Source organism: Natrix helvetica (genome assembly GCF_964273705.1).
Source record: "Natrix helvetica genome assembly, chromosome: 13".
NCBI classification, from domain to species: domain Eukaryota; kingdom Metazoa; phylum Chordata; class Lepidosauria; order Squamata; family Natricidae; genus Natrix; species Natrix helvetica.
Genome location: NC_138557.1, coordinates 14,980,725 through 14,997,090, shown reverse-complemented (window position 1 = coordinate 14,997,090; position 16,366 = coordinate 14,980,725). Strand labels below are relative to the sequence as shown.

The 16,366-nt window shown below is 47.4% G+C and overlaps 1 protein-coding gene across 1 annotated transcript in view; it reads left to right on the top strand.

Moving 5' to 3' along the window:
* Window positions 1-11,885, top strand: part of HAPSTR1 (HUWE1 associated protein modifying stress responses) — a 32,485-nt gene extending 20,600 nt beyond the window's left edge. Inside the window, exon 4 of the mRNA XM_081965842.1 lies at window positions 8,092-11,885. Within this exon, the coding sequence (XP_081821968.1) occupies window positions 8,092-8,336 (245 nt within the window). The 3' untranslated portion in view covers window positions 8,337-11,885. The remainder of the gene's footprint in view (window positions 1-8,091) is intronic.
* Window positions 11,886-16,366: the final 4,481 nt, after the last annotated feature.

The following is a 16,366-nucleotide window of genomic DNA, read 5'->3' as shown; positions in this document are numbered from 1 at the left end:
ACAGGCCATCGAGGCTGAAATGGTACCTACACCCAAGGCATTCCTCGACCTGGACAAGCGCCAGTGGGCATCCCCCACTTCGGGCCCTTCACCCTCATCCTCGGACAGGGTATTCTTCAACGTGGACCAGGAGATGGCGCAGACATTGGCACAACCCTCCATCGACGCTCCGGTCGTGGCGCTGCACACGCCTACCACCCTGCCTGGGGAACCAGAGGATGTCCTAAAGTTGGAAGACAGGAAGGCGGACCTCACTTTGCAGAGGGGTCATCAGGTGGCCGCTTGGGCGGTGAAAGCAGCCACCGCAGCCTCCTTCATCAACAGGTCATCCTTGCTGTGGTTGCAGGACCTACAGCAACGCACCCCCATCACAGGTGTCTGGTCCCATCAGGACATCAACAAACTGGTGGCAGCAATCCAGTTTTTGTCGGATGCCACCTTAGCTGCAGTCTGGTTTGCCTCCAGGGCGATCGCTTCTTCGGTGGCTTCCTGCAGATTGCTGTGGCTACGACATTAACAGGCAGACGTCCGTCACAAGTGGCGACTGGCATCAGCTCCCTTCACAGGGGACGCCCTCTTTGGACCAGCACTGGAGCCGTTCCTGATAGAGAACAAGGACAAGAGGAAGGTCTTTCCCACCGCCCCAAAGAAGGGCAGCTTCAGGACGGTGCCGTACCCCAGACGCTCCTACTCCCGGGGCCAAGACTCGGGGTCCTTCTTTCGGGGTCAGGATTCCTTTAGGGGATCAGATGAAGGGTACTCAGGGAACAGGCAGTACCAGGGAGGCTTTTCTGCCAGGCAGAGATACCCAGACAAGCAACAGAGAGGCAGGCAGCAGAAGCAGCCCTTTCGAGGGGGCGGAGGGGGGGGCGCTCCTTCCACAAAAACTAGGGCTAGGTCCAGCTCTCCGCCCATCGGGGGACGACCGCTGGGACCTCTCCTCCTCCGATAAGTGGGTGCAGGACACCATCAGGCAGGGCCTTTCGCTAGAATTCCTGTCCCCCCCCCCCCGAGTTCTTCCGGATATGCCCGGTCTCTAACAACCCGGCCCGGAGGTTGCTGATGCAGGAGGCCATCCAACACCTGTTGGAGATTAGGGCCATCCAGTCGTGCCTCCAGACCAACAGGGGCAGGGGCACTACTCCATCTTATTTGTCATCCCCAAGCCTTCGGGGGGCTGGAGGGCGATCCTGGATCTGAAGCACCTGAACCGTTCTATTCGTTATAGAAGGTTCAAGATGCACTGCCTACACTCTAGATTGGAGGGGATGAGGCAGGGGGACTTTCTAACCTCCATAGACCTCACTGGGGCCTACCTGCACATCCCCATTGCTAGGGAGCGCCGCAGATACCTCAGGCTCTGCTACCTGGGACACCACTTTCAGTACCGGGCCTTGCCCTTTGGGTTGTCTTCGACCCCTAGGGTATTTACTAAGGTCATGACGGCTCTGGCAGCACACCTGAGACAGGTACCGGTACGCATTCAATGCTACCTAGATGACCTATTATTACAGTCATCTTCCTTTAAGGGGGCTCTAAGGGACTTGGATATCACCATGACAGTCCTGAGAGATCAGGATTCTCGGTGAACATGGCCAAGAGCCACCTCCACCTCTCTACTAGCCTGATCCATTTAGGGGCCCTAATAGATACCCAGACAGGCACGGTCTATCTGTCACCTGAAAGACAGCTAGCCCTTAGGCAACTAGCTTCATTGGTAGCCAGGCAGCGCAGGGTATCGTTAGCCAACCTTTCCAGACTGTTGGGTACCATGCTCTCCGCCATCGGCATCGTTCCATGGGCTCGTCTCCACACCAGAGACCCCCCAATGGTTCCTTTTTGCCTTTCCAGCGAAGGCGCATGAGTTGCTTACAGTCCAAGGTAATTCTTCCAGCAGAAGTCTCCCGTTCCCTGACTTGGTGGATGTCCCCAGCGATCACGAAAGGCGAGGTCTTTTGGACACCAGACCGCATAAACGTAACTACGGACGCAAGTCTGAGCAGGTGGGGCGCCCATCTGCAGGCTCAGATGGCGCAAGGACATTGGACTCAGGCGGAGGGGTCTCACAGCATCAACTGGCTGGAGCTCAGGGCGGTCCGCCTGGCCCTGTTACACTTCCTTGGCCGAGATCTGCAGGGCTTCCCCTTCACCCTTTGTAAGGAACTATAAACTGGACTCCTTCGCTTTGGCAGAGGCCTCTTTCGGGTGCAGAGTGTTGCAGGCGGTCCACAGGGCGGGGGCCACGCCTCACCAGGCATGAGTTGGGGGCATATTGCCTCAGGGGTCTCCCTCCCTAGGGACGTGTAGGCTTTGGTATGTCCCAGTCTGGATACTCCCCCCTGACTATGGAGAAAGGGCGTTGGTACTTACCTGATACACGTCTTCTCATAGTGGGGGAGGAGTATCCAGCCCCTCCCTGACAGTGTTATGTTGATGAGCATTATGTTGGTTGTTTCCATGGTTACGTTGTTGTTTGAACCAATAAAAGCTAAAAACGGCAATAAGAGTCTGGAGTGAATGGTGCAACGAGTCAGATAGAGTTCTTCGCCGATAACTGGATAATACCAGGTGGCCAGTGGGCGTGTCCAAAGAGCTTATCTGACTCGGTCCAATCAGAGAGAGGACAAGGTTAATTAACCCAGTCTGGATACTCCTCCCCCACTATGAGAAGAGGCGTATCAGGTAAGTACCAACACCCTATTTCAGGACTGGTTCATACGTACCGTATTTTTTGGAGTATAGGTCACACCTTTTTCCCTCAAAAAAGAGGGTGAGAATCGGGGTATCTGGGAGAATCTTATACATTGAATGCAGCAGTTTTGGCCTCCCGAAACCCTTTTGCAAAAATGGAAGTGCATAGCCTTTAGGAGGCTTCCAGTGTGCTTCTGGAGGCTGGGGAGAACCAAAATGAGTGAAGTTTCCCCCCCAGCCCCCAGGAGCACTCTATAAGCCTCCTAAAGGCCATGCATGGCATTGTTTTGACAAAAAATGAGAGTGTTTTTGCAAAAAACGGGCCGTTTTCGGGAGGTCTGCAGAGTGCAAAAAACTTTAAAAATTTGCCACTTCAAAATCTTGGTGCGTCTTATACTCTGAAAAATACGGTAGTTGGAGGCAGCTATGTCATAACTTGGGTCACTAAATGAACTGCCTTAACTCAAGGATTTCCTGTATTCTACTTCTGTACTCAGGCTGCTTTGCATGGCACTGTTTCCGCATGGTGGAAAGTAATTTCAGTTTTTTTTAAAAAAAAATCCTCATTTTTTCTCTACCCTGGTACAATCGCTTCTCATGATCCTGATGCTTTCCTTCTGTTAGGAATGAATTGTCTTTTGGGGGAGCTGCAGTACACTGCTGGCACATACTTATTGGGTGGTCCACTAGGACAGCAGCCCCCAGCCTTTCCTGCTCTGTGAACCGGCAGTTGGGGGGGGGATAGAGGGGGTGGTTTTGTGCACGGGCCCTCTGCTTGTGAAAATGGAGCTTAGCGTTCTTGCCCACTCCTTGCGTGGCCCAGTTCTCAAGAGGCTGTGGCTCGGGGGTTGTGGATCCCTCCGTTAGGACACTGAGCTCCCTCTCACAGTTTGCTGCCGTTGAGCCAGATACCACCTTTCCTATACCTGTGCATTTGATTCTACCTGTCTAGGTGCAGGACCTCAACTTTTCTCACCCTTGAACTTCATCTTGTTGGATGGGGCCCAGGGCTCAAGTCTATGAAGAGCCTTCTGAATCTTGAGTCTGTTCTCCAAAGTGTTAGCAGTTCCCTCTAAATTGGTGTCACCTACAAAATTGATGAGCTCCCCTGCTACCCCTCATCTGGACCTAGATCATTTAGGAAGGTATTAAATCACGTTGTTCTACGTTGCCAAGAAGTCGACTGTGGTCTACTCTCAAATCCCTTACTAAAGTCCAAATATTTGGACCGCAGCATTTCCCTGACCCACTAATTTAGTCGCTTTATCAAAGAAGGCAAGAAGTTTTGTCTGGCGGGATCTGTTTTTAACAAACCCATGCTAGCTTCTTGTAATGGCTTTGTTCGTTTCTAGGCGCTCGCAGATCCATTGCTTGATCCTCTTTTCCAGGATTTTCCCAGGTATTTGATGTGAAGCTAATTGGTCTGCATTTCTTGGATCCCCTCCCCACCTCCCCCCCTTGTGGATTGGAACCACATCAGTTCTTCCTCAGCCCTCTGGCAGTTCTCCTGTGTGCTCCAGGAGCTTTGAAAGATTTTGCTCAGTGATTCAGAGATCACGCCTGCTCTCTCCTTCAGAACTGTGGGATGTAATCCTTGTGGTTGCGGTACTTAAACTTGTCTAGAGTGGATAGGTGTTTTGTTACCTATTTCTTGCCTTTTTTGACCTGCATTCCTGCTCTATCTCACTGCGCTGCTTTTGGTGCATTGGGCTATCCTCTCCTCCCCCCCCCCCATTTGCATGAAGACAAATGCAAAGAAGAAATTAAGCAGCTCTGCTTTCTCCCTGCTGCCTGTCTCCACCTTGTCATGTTTGTTTGTTTGTTTGTCAAACATGTACAAGATAACAAGTATATAAATATAAACATGAACAAAGGAAGTAAATACAGATAAACCGGGACAGTAGGACAGGGATGATAGATACGCTGGTGCGCTTATGCATGCCCCCTTTATGGATCTCTTAGGAATGGGGTGAGGTCCACGGTAGACAGTTTGAGATTTGACGCTGTGGGGGTTTGAGTATGTAACAACGGAGTCGGGTAGAGCATTCCAGGCATTGACCACTCTGTTGCTGAATTTTCTGCAATCGAGTTTGGAGCGGTTTACCTTGAGTTTGTATTGATTGTTTGCCTGTGTATTGTTGAGGTTGAAGCTGAAGAGATTGTTGACAGTCAAGACATCATAGCAGACAATTTTTTGTACTTCTTCTCCCATTAGTGGACCTATCCTACCTTTTGACTTTTTCTTGTTCCTTACATATTGAAAGAAACTTTTTTGAGGGTTAATTCTGGCATTGCATTTCTTAGTTCATTGTGAACGTTCGTTTTCCTGACTCTGTTGTTGCAGATTTGGTCTATTCGCTGGAATTCTGCTCTAGCTCCATGCCCCTCTTATTAGTTGGCTTCCAAGTGGTCTAAGGAAACCAGGAGCCTCCCATTCCAGAATTGGGACTTCTTGCAAGGACTCTGCAAGGATTGGTTCTATTAGTTTTGTTTGCCGTTGTAGGTGATCTAAACGTCTATGGAGATTGTCAATCATCCAGGCCATGGTTGACCCAAAGGTGCTCTCCCCCTCCCCCCCAAAGTCAACTGGACTGTCTTGGTTTTTTTCTTTGAAAATGTTTTGCTTCTCTGAAGAAACTTCTTGGATGAGAAGTAAAACCTTAAAAAAAAAGGTTGCTTTTTGGAAAGAGCATCTTTGGGACTTGTAAGTCATTGGACATCTGAAGGATTTCTGCTAGCTATCTGGCCAATTTCTTGGAGAGGTTGAGCTTAGTTGGAGGTGGAGGGATATTCGTTTTTTATTTTATTTTAATTTCATACATATAACCACAAGTATATCATTATATCTGAACATTTGTGTGTGTGTTGTCCAGTATTATATCATTCCCTCAACTCAGAACCGCTGTCGTTTGCTCTTCTGCTTTCAATACATCATATTATATCCTATTTCACTGCCGTCCTATCTCCTGTCCCTCTCTGTTCCTCCCTACCTCCTTTCTTCCCTCTACCTTCCCTCTCTTCTCTACTTCCCTTTCCTCTCTCCTTCAAGGTGGAGGGATATTCTGAAGGCTCTGGTTTTGTTCACGCAGCTTGCTAAACTTTGGGATGGGGGAAGGGTATTTCCGCAGCAAAGCCAACCCTTTTGCTTCTGGGGGAGCAGAGCACTCCAGATGCGCAGAGATCCTAAGTCTGGTTAAATGCTGTTCTTCATGTGTCGCAGTTTGTATAACCATGTCCAGTTAACCGGATGACAAAGTTTGCTAAGGAGGTGGCAAAACTTGCCTACTTCCCCCTTTTCCACATGTGCCTTTAGGATCTGTATGTTTGAGCAAATGTCCCAGCTGAAGAGCTAGCGAAATACACTCCGGTTCTCTCAATATCTTCTACAAGCCAAGAGGTAGAGAAACTGGCTCCCCCCTCCCCCCCCTCCCAGTTTTCCCAGAACTGGCACACTGAAGAGGAAGGCCAGAAAAGAAAAAAAGGCATTTACAAGGATGGGCTTCCCTGATTTAATCTGTTTGTGGTCATCAGTTTGGAGTACAGGTAGCCCTCGACTTAACAAAAAGTTCATTCAGTTCACCATTACAGTGGCACTGAAAAATGTGACTTACGGCCATTTTCCACAGTTACCACCTTTGGAGCATCCCTGTGATCTCGTGACCAAAATTCAAGCGCTCGGCAGCTGGTTCATGTTTATGTCCGTTGCAGTGTCTCAGAATCACGCGATCCCCTTTTGCCACCTTCTGACAAGCAGAGTCAATGGGGAAGCCAGATTCATCAAACAACCATGTTGCTAACGTAACCGCTGTGCCAAGGAAGGCGACAATATGGGGCAAAGTTCACTTAGCAGCAGTTGCTTAGCAACAGAAATTTTGTGCTTGGTTGTGGTCGTACGCCGAGGACTACCTGTATCTACCTGTTGGCTTGATGGCGAGAGGAAGGCCTCTCTGAACAGATCCCCGGGGAATCTATGGGGCACTTCCAAAACCCTCTCCACCTGTGAGCCTAAATTCTGATGAGGATGCTGCAATTCAGCGGCCCCCAAACTTTTGGGTACCGAAAACCAGTTCTGCGGAGAGCGTTTTTCCCTGTGGACAGGTGATGGCGTGGTCTTGCATGCCGGTCCATGGAGCAGGGTTTGAGGACCCCGTTCTAATTGACCTTTTGCTCAGCACCCAGAAGCTCCAAGTAAGCCCGGTGTCCTCTCGTGAAGGGCCCGGTTCTGCTATTTGTATTAAGTTGCCTCCAAGAGCTGAAACTTTCATAAGGGTCCCAAACTGTAAACGATTCACTGGTGATGTGGTCCAGAGCAGTTTTGTGGATTCACATCAATGTGGATGCCGAGGGAAAACAGGCGTCTTCCGTTTTTTAGCCTCTTGCCCCACTCAGAGCACCTGTCCGGCTCCTGTTGTGCCCCCCCCCCCCCCAGCGCCCAGCAGAGCTGGCAGCAGACTCAGACAGTGAGGAGGTTGGGGAGGAACATGGACCACATGGGGCCAGGGCTGCATGCCAGTTATCAGATGCCTTCGGAGTCAGACATCAGTGAGGCAGACGAGCAGCCGGAGCCTGTTCCCAGTGTGCGCATGCGCAGAGTTGCCAGCCAAAGGGAATAGTTAAGGAACAAGTGTCAACTTGGGAGTGAGACCACAGGTGGATGGTGAGTGGCCCCTCCCATAGGGAATAAAAGAGGAGCGAAAGGGGAGGGGTGTTTGCAGGAGACAATTACCGTATTTTTCGGAGTATAAGATGCACCGGAGTATAAGACACAGCAAGGTTTTGAAGAGGAAAATTTAAAACAAAAAAAGGTTTTGCAACCTTTACCGTCCCCAAAACGGTCTGCTTTTTGTCAAAAAAAAAAAAAAAAAAAGGGCATGGATAGCCTTTAGGGAAGCTTATAGAGTGCTGCTGGGGGCTGGGGGGGTGGTAAAACGGGCTGTTTTTTGCTCATTTCTGTCTTCCCCAGCCCCAGTAGCTCGCTGGAAGCCTCATACAGGCTCTGCACGGCCATTATGGTGAAGGGGGTGGAGTTTCAGGAGGCAAAAAATGCTGTATTCAGTATATGAGACGCACCCAGATTTTCAGACTCTTTTTCGAAGGAATTTCAATGACAAAGATTATGCTTATACTCTGAAAAATACGGTAGTTCATTCCTGCATTCTTTCCAAGTATTGTAGCATCTGAAAGAGATCAGCCTGGCCACTCTCCAAGCCTGATAAAGGTCGGCGATTGTGAACTATCTTGAAAGACTGGGGGGGGGGGGGGGAGAGGAACTCACTGTAAATTACACAAAAGGGGGTTATGGGGATGGGGGCTCGGCTTCGTGCTGCTGGGGGAAGCCTGGGTCAGAGCCTCTTGGCTCCCAGAGCGTCCTAATCCCTTCTTTCCTTTCCCTCCCTGCAGGTCTCAGTGGCGCAATGGCCAGCATCAGCGTCCGCTCGAGCACCCCGGGCTCCCCCACTCACGTGAGCAGCGGCTCCAACGGGAGTCGAAGGAGAAACGGACTCCATGATGTTGACTTGAACACTTTCATATCTGAAGAAATGGCACTCCACTTGGACAATGGTGGAACTAGAAAGCGTACCTCAGCCCAGTGCGGTGATGGCATTACGGACTCCCCGACCCATAAACGCAACCGTATGATCTAAATGGCAACAATTGTTTTCACCCCCCCTTCCCCCTCTGCCCTCCCGGCCCCTTTGCTAAAAAAAAAAAAAAAAAAAAAGCCCACTGGTGCTCATCGGCCCCACTGGGAAAACAAACTTGAGTCTCTCCCTTCGCGAGTCACACACAAAAATGGCCATAAACGAAAGAATTACACCCGGAGGGCAGACTCCTCTCGAACCTCTATGCCTTTCCTCCAAGTAGATTCTTTAGCAAGAGGATTTCCAACGTTGTGTAGTAGCTAGCAAGATCATCGCAGGTTAGATCACACATCCATTCCAAGGCTAAAAGTGACCTTACATGTACTCTTAAAAGGGAAGAAAGGAAATATCAGACATTTTATTTGGTTATAGAATGCTTTCTGTCCTTTATTTCTTGCCGTGTTTCAATCTTTGTTTCAAAAGTATTGCCACTTTAGACAACAGCGTCAACAGCGTGACTTGGCAAGCAAGACCCACATGCTTCATATATATATATATATATATGTATATGTATATGTATATGTATATATATATATATATATATATATATATATATATATATATATATATATATATTCGTTCATTCTTAAATATATTAATATTTTCCTTTTAAAGCCTACTAGATACATAATTTTCTATTTAAATAAGTGCACATTTATAAGCATTGGCTTGTGTCCATTTTTTTTTATTTTAAATTTACAAAGCAGTTGACAGCCGGGAGGTTCCCTGCGGCAGAGACTAAGTCATTACGAAAAGGCTGTTTGTTGGGGTTGTGTGTGTGTGTGAGCTCTGAAGCAGTTGCCCCCAGGCCCCCCTCTTCCACCCGCCCCAGCAATGTCCACCTGGAAGGTTTTGAATGGATTGCTGAAGTCAGCCAGCTGAGTATTTTGAGAGTCAGAGGAACGTGTTTTGTCACTGGGAGGAGATGTGATTTTGGGTAATACAGGTACGTATCCTACCCTTCCTCGGTGTGCAGGGAGAAAACTGGGTGGGTAGGAAATGTATATTTTTTTAAAAAGGGGGTTTGGCCTTTGTGTCTTCCCATCATTCTCCGGTGGGGGTGTGGGGGTGAGGTTTGAGCTGCTTTTAAAAAGCAGGAACACCTACCTGTGTCTCTGACACAATTGTTTTCTTTGACATTTGGGCGAGATGGAGAACCTCTTGTCCCCTGAGAGGAAGGTCCGAGTGCCCAGGGCTGCAAAGCTAAGCCGGACCCCAGCATTGGGGTTGAGCTGGCCAAGCCTTCCATCACCAGCAGAGGGAAGGGTAATGTTGGTATAGCAAAAGGAAACCACCGCTTTTGAGTCAGGTATGTGACCCGCCCACCCACCGAGCTACCTTGAGAAAGGTAAAAGGGAGAGGGCCAGGACAATAAGGGCTGAACAGCTCTACCTGGGTCCAAATTCCCCTCCCCTCCAATCTTGGCACACAGATCCTCCTTTCTGTGTAGCTCCAGAGTTCTGTTGCATTTTTATCAAAGGAAAGAATTGTAATAACTCACCCGAAAGCCCTGGGAGTTTGAAAATGGTAGCTTAGTCTCCTCCATTCTGGTGCCCACCAGGTGTGTTTGGCTGCAGCCCCTTCGTCCCTTGCCTTCTGGCTGAGGATGATGGGACCTCTAGTCTGCCTCGTCTGCAGAAGGGCAGTTTGCAGTGTTTCAAAATAGCCTTGGAACCAGATTCCCCTTGAACGTTGCTTGACCGGGCAGCTAAATGCACTGTAGGATTCTTAGTTAGAAGCCTCTTCATTGCCCCTTCAAGTCAGATGTTTCCCCCCAGATCTCTCGTCTCTCCCAAGGCTTCCTATTTCTCTTAATTTGGGAATGGTTGTGTCAAATCCATGGAGACCTGTCTAAGCAGCAGAAGTCCTTGCAATTGGGTGTTCGTGTGTGTGTGGGCTAATTCAAGAGGGATTTGGGCACCCTTGTTTTTGCCTTTGGGGAAAAAAAATGCAGTGCGAAGCACAGGGTACTCCAACTTTAAAAGGCCACGGATGTTCTCATTTACTTCGTGGATATTTTTTTAAAAAACAAAACAAAACACTGCTAATTGCATCTTGAAACAGTTTTTAAAAAATGACTTGTCGTGAAACTATGGCAATTTAAAATTAATTTCCAGCCTGGAGTCTCCGGTTGCGTTTATCTTTTAAATGCTCTTTTGAAAGATTGCCAGCGTAGCTCATGGATGGCTTCTTGATTTCATGAGAGAATCCAGACTGCAGGGTGTCTGTGTGAGGTGGTTCTTTCCTGGTTCAAAGAAGCATTTCTCCCTGGAGCATTAAAGCACTTAAATGTTGGTGGGTGCGGGATTAAGATTGGTGCAAGACGATTTTTTAAAAAATTCTGCCAAAAAATAAAAATAAAAAAACAAACGAATGAAATTGTAACCGTGACACCCGACTAGTGAGCAGAGCCCATCGAATAATACTCAGACAGACGGAAGGAATTGGCCTGGCATGGAGAAATTGAGATCTTGGGCCACTGATAAAACGCACAGACTCCTTGATTTACATCACCAGTGCACTGAATGAGTATGGAGCTTTGCTGAGGGTTTTTGGTCCCTGCTTTCTCCAAAGTAGTTACGAGCCCAGCCCAAATAAATGCTTAGACAGAGGAGGTCAAGGTTGCTTCCCAGGTAGACCGATAAAAAGAAGGGAGCCTGTAGCTCTCCATGTCCGTGTGGAGTTTAGTCCCCTTCCCCGCTTCCTTCCTCTTACCAATTAGACTAGAGTAACTCTTCTGTGCTTCGAAGCTTTGCTTCCAGTCTAGCTCCTCCTCTGAACAAAATTATTTGAGCGTTTTAAAAAAAAATGGTGCCATCTTTTTTTTTTGTTTTGGCAAAGAGAAAAAAAACCCTCACAACCTATAGGCTTGGATAATAAGCCAGTTGCCCTTATAGTCTGTGTGCTTGTAAAGCTTCAACTTTTTACTTTACTGCTTTTTTAAAGAAAAAAAAACAAACTCTATTTGCTGTCAAAAACGTTCATTCTCCTGCCAAAATAATCATCATCTCGATTGCATGATGGCCCTGTAAGAGAAGTGGGTTGTGTCACAAGCAAATTTCTTTATAAAAGCTGGCCCATGGAATCGCCCCAGAGGCCGCTCCTTTAGATAGGTGACTTTGGGAAAGACTATAACTCTTTGGAAGCAGACCCTGTCTTATACCTAAGGTGGAGTAGAGAAATATAGTCTGTCGCAGTTCAGCTTTTTAATTTTGTTTTATCTGACATGATTGGGATGCCTTTCTGGTGATGCTCGTCTCATTCTGTTTTTCCTTGTAAACCAAACTTAACATGAATGTGGGGCAGATTTTACATATAGTGTGTATCCTGCATTGAAGCTGAGCTTGGCTTGCATATTACTAAAATTCAATTTTTAAATATTAAAACACTTGAGCTATAGTGAAGTAATGCAAAGCTGATTCTTCTCCCCCCTTCCCCCCTCCTTTGTTTGAAATGGAATTCCTGCAAATCTTCAAATGTGACCTTGCTCTGCTGGAGAAATAGATACCTTTTTAAAACCGTAATAAAATTAAATAAAATAAATCGACACCCCGCCTGCTTTGTTTACTTTTTTTATTGTTGGAGCCAGTCAGAGGGGAGCTGTCGTTTGAGATCTGCGGGGAATATTTTGGGGGGGGGGGCAGAGGCTGCGAGCTGCAATTGGGGGGGGGGCACATCACATACTGTGACTGGCATTTTACGTGTTTTTCTTGGGTTGGTGGGATTATAGCCTTCGTTTGGATGGCAAATCAAGGGCCAACTTGATCATCACCTTCATTTTAACAAACTCATAATCCCTAGCAGGGTGGGGTCAGGGCAACTGAATGGAGCTAGCAGAGTGCTTTAATGGCCAGATGCCCTTCCTGTCACCAATGCGGAGCTTTGTTCAGCCGATGCATTCTCAGTGGTGTCAACTTGATCCGGGGGGGGGGGGGGGGAATCCAATTGGAATGGATCTTAATTTTTTTCCCCAACCGTGGCAGCTTGCAAATCTCTGTCTGGAGTACAAGTACTCCTTGACTTACGACATTTCAGGGTTACAATAGCACTGAGAGAAGTGACTTATGACCGTTTCCCACACATCCATTGAACCACCTCCATGGTCACATGATCAAAATTAAGACTCGGCATGTGACCCTGATCATGTGATCACTTTTTTCAAGTCAACGGAGAAGCCACAGGTTGCAAAATATGGCAAAATTCATTTAACAAGGGGTCTCAGCAACAGAGTTTTTTGTCTGCTGGTCGTACGTCGAGGACTACCTGTACGGTGGGAGCCTCAGCCAACCCAAGCAATGGAAGAACTGAGGCTTTGGGTCCCATATACTTTACTGTTTGTGGAGCAGAAGGAGCTGCTGTGGGAAGCAACCTTGGTGTTGCTAGGAACTATTGATGTTGGCGTAGCCCTAGAATCCAGCAATCATCCTGGATCAAGATTGTTAAAACCGGTTGAATATCAGTTTTGGTTTTCACATTCTGGGTTAATTGCATTATAAGCTAGGTGGCCATAAGAACCAGAAACCTAACTGTCTGGAATGGAGGCTCAAATGTCCACCTTCAGTGCATTTGGACAGTCCCCAGGATTTGCATGGATGTGACCTCGGCTTCTTTTAAAAAAGAGCAGACGTGTTTCACAGCCTCTCTAACTTTTGGGCAACATAAAGGTTGCTCCTGAGAGTGGGAAGGTGAGCCATATCAAATGGGCTTGTTATGACAATTGCAAGGATAGACCCATGGTGGCGCAATGGTTAGGATGCAGTATTGCAGGCTAATTCTGCCAACTGCCAGCAGTTCAATACACGCTGGCTGAAGATTTGAGCCTTCCATCCTTTGGAGGTGGGTAAAATGACCCCAGATTGTTGGGGGCCATAGGCTGACTAAACCGCTTAGAGAGGGCTGAAAAGCAGTGTGAAGTGGTATATAAGTGCTATTGCGATGGTAACCTCCTTACAGGCTCTCCAGAAGCTACCGTAACCATGAGGGAGCTGGCAGGTACCTGAATGGCGCCTTGACTGGGGAATTCTTGGGATTTGAAATCTGCATATTTTAAAGTTGGCACGGTTGACAAAACATGGCTCTGGAGATGCATCTTGCATAAGGCATATATTTTATACACACACACACAAATACAGACAACAGACGTATTTAAAAGTTGGTAGCTCGGGTTGGTGGTAAGCTGTTGGTTTGAGCTTCGAGCTTGGCAATTTGGTTGCAAACGTTTTGTCACCAAGGAGTCCTCCTAAATGGCTCCCGTCTGTTGAGTCTTTGCATCCCTTTTTATGAGATGCAAATTACTCTGAAACAGACGAGGACACTTCAAAGCGCGCTAAATACCCCGCTATCCTGTCGGAGCTGAAGAAGCTTCTTGGATGAGAAGTGAAATGCCTTAAAAAAACAACAACAAAGTCCAGTTGCCTCCCGAAAAAAGCATCTTTGGGGCCCTACTTTCAATACTATTTAATGCTATTTCTTATTTTACCATCTGCTTATTAGTGAGAATAGATATTATTCTCAGGTACTCAAATTTCTAGGTTGAAGCTAAGGAAAATCTGCTTCTCTAGAGTTGTTTTGGATTTTACAGGGAACTGAAGTTGTTCAGGGAATTGCCAGCAAATGAAATGTCTAAATCAGGGGTGTCCAAAGTTGGCAACTTTAAGACTTGTGGACTTCAACTCCCAGAATTCCCCAGCCAGCTCTGCTGGCTGGGGAATTCTGGGAGTTGAAGTCCACAAGTCTTAAAGTTGCCAACTTTGGACACCCCTGGTCTAAATATCTGCGACTGCCACAGGGCCTTCCAATGAGCGTCTTGGACAACGCCGTTTGAAGTTGTTGTCTAGGAACTTAATAGGCAAACGGTAAAAGTAGAGATCTTATCAGTTGAGAACAATGTAAAATCACAGCTGCCGTTTCTTCAGCTGCTCTTGGCCTCTACAAGCACCGAGTTCTGCCTAAGAACCTAGGACTGTGATGGCCAACCTATGCTACATGTGCCACAGGTAGCACATATAGACCAATGGTGGGATTCGAATAATTTTAACAACCAGTTCTCTGCCCTACGTTTTAACCGGAGTGGCAGTTTCTGTAAGCAGGGCAATAAAGATTAGGCTAAAACGTTTCCTTCCTGCCTTCCTTACAGGATTAGCCCTGTAAAGTGAAAAAAAAACCAAAAGGAGATTTCTTCCAACAACCGGTTCTCCAAACTGCTTAGAAAGTTAAGAACCGGTTCTCCCGACTAGGTGCGAACTGGCTGAATCCCACCACTGACATAGACCCTGCTCTGGGCACACGAGCCGTCACCCAGCTCCGCTCCACCGTGCATGTATGCACGCCACCTGCCGGCCAGCTGATTTTCAGGTCTCTGCCATGCATGTGGGAGATGTGTTTGGGAAGGGGGGGTCATGTGCATGCGCAGGGAGGAGTGTGTGTGTGTGGGGGGGTATGGCGCGTGCCCCCCTGTGGCCCATTTTTGGTCCCAGGAGTCTTCAGGGAGGCCTGCTAGGCCCAAAATGGGGCACCAGGGGGGTATCATCTGTGCATGCGTGGAGGGAGCGGTTGTGTGTGTGTTGCATGGATCGGTGTCATGCACACATTGCATTATGGGTTTGCACGCTTTTGGCACGCAAGGACCAAAGGGTTAGCTTTCACTGACCGAAGGTTTCATAATTATTGGCCTAGTATATTAGGGGGTCCCTGCTTTTTGCAATTCTTTGGGTTATTCCCACCCAATCCCATGGTCGCAATTGACAGACGGAAATGCCTTTATGCCCACAAGTTTTTAATGTTTCGGTTAGTGTACTGGATTCGTAACTGGCTGACCAACCGCACTCAACGTGTAGTCCTCAATGGAACTGCATCTACATGGAGGGAAGTATGCAGTGGAGTACCCCAAGGCTCTGTTTTAGGCCCAGTACTCTTCAACATCTTCATCAATGATTTGGATGAGGGAATAAATGGGGAACTCATCAAATTTGCAGATGACACCAAGCTGGCAGGAATAGCCAACACTCCAGAAGACAGGCTTAAGATACAGAAGGATCTTGACAAACTTGAACATTGGGCACTATCTAATAAAATGAAATTCAATGGTGAAAAGAGTAAGGTTCTACATTTAGGCAAGAAAAACGAAATGCAGGTACAGTATAGGTGGTACCTTGCTCAGTAGTAGTAAGTCTGAAAGAGATCTTGGAGTCCTAATGGACAACCATTTAAATATGAGACAGCAGTGTGCAGCAGCTGCCAAAAAAGCCAACACAGTTCTAGGCTGCATAAATAGAGGGATGGAATCAAGATCATGTGAAGTGTTAATAGCACTTTATAATGCCTTGGTAAGGCCACACTTGGAATACTGCATTCAGTTTTGGTTGCCACAATGTAGAAAAGATGTGGAGACTCTGGAGAGAATGCAGAGAAGAGCAACAAAGATGATTAGGGGACTGGAGACTAAAACATATGAAGAACGGTTGCAGGAACTGGGTATGTCTAGTTTAATGAAAAGAAGGACTAGGGGAGACATGATAGCAGTCTTCCAATATCTCGGGTTGCCACAAAGAAGAGGGAGTCAAACTATTCTCCAAGGCACCTGAGCGTAGAACAAGAAGCAATGGGTGGAAACTAATCAAGGAGAGAAGCAACTTAGAACTGAGGAGAAACTTCCTGACAGTTAGAACAATTAATCAGTGGAACAGTTTGCCTACAGAAGTTGTGAATGCCCCAACACTGGAAGTCTTTAAGAAGATGTTGGATAGCTATTTGTCTGAAATGGTATAGGGTTTCCTGCCTAGGCAGGGGGTTGGACTAGAAGACCTCCAAGGTCCCTTCCAACTCTACTATTGTATTATTGTATTGTATCATTGTACCAGTGATCACCGGGATCACCATAACTTATGATTTATACCCTCTTCATCCTCATCCGCCAGAGTCAGGAATGCGGAACAGCAATGACGTTTCCCAAGGTGCCGTTTTTTTTTTCAGGCTGCAAGTGGACTTTCTGGTTTTTTTCCTTTTGAAGACATTTCGCTTCTCATCCAAGAAGC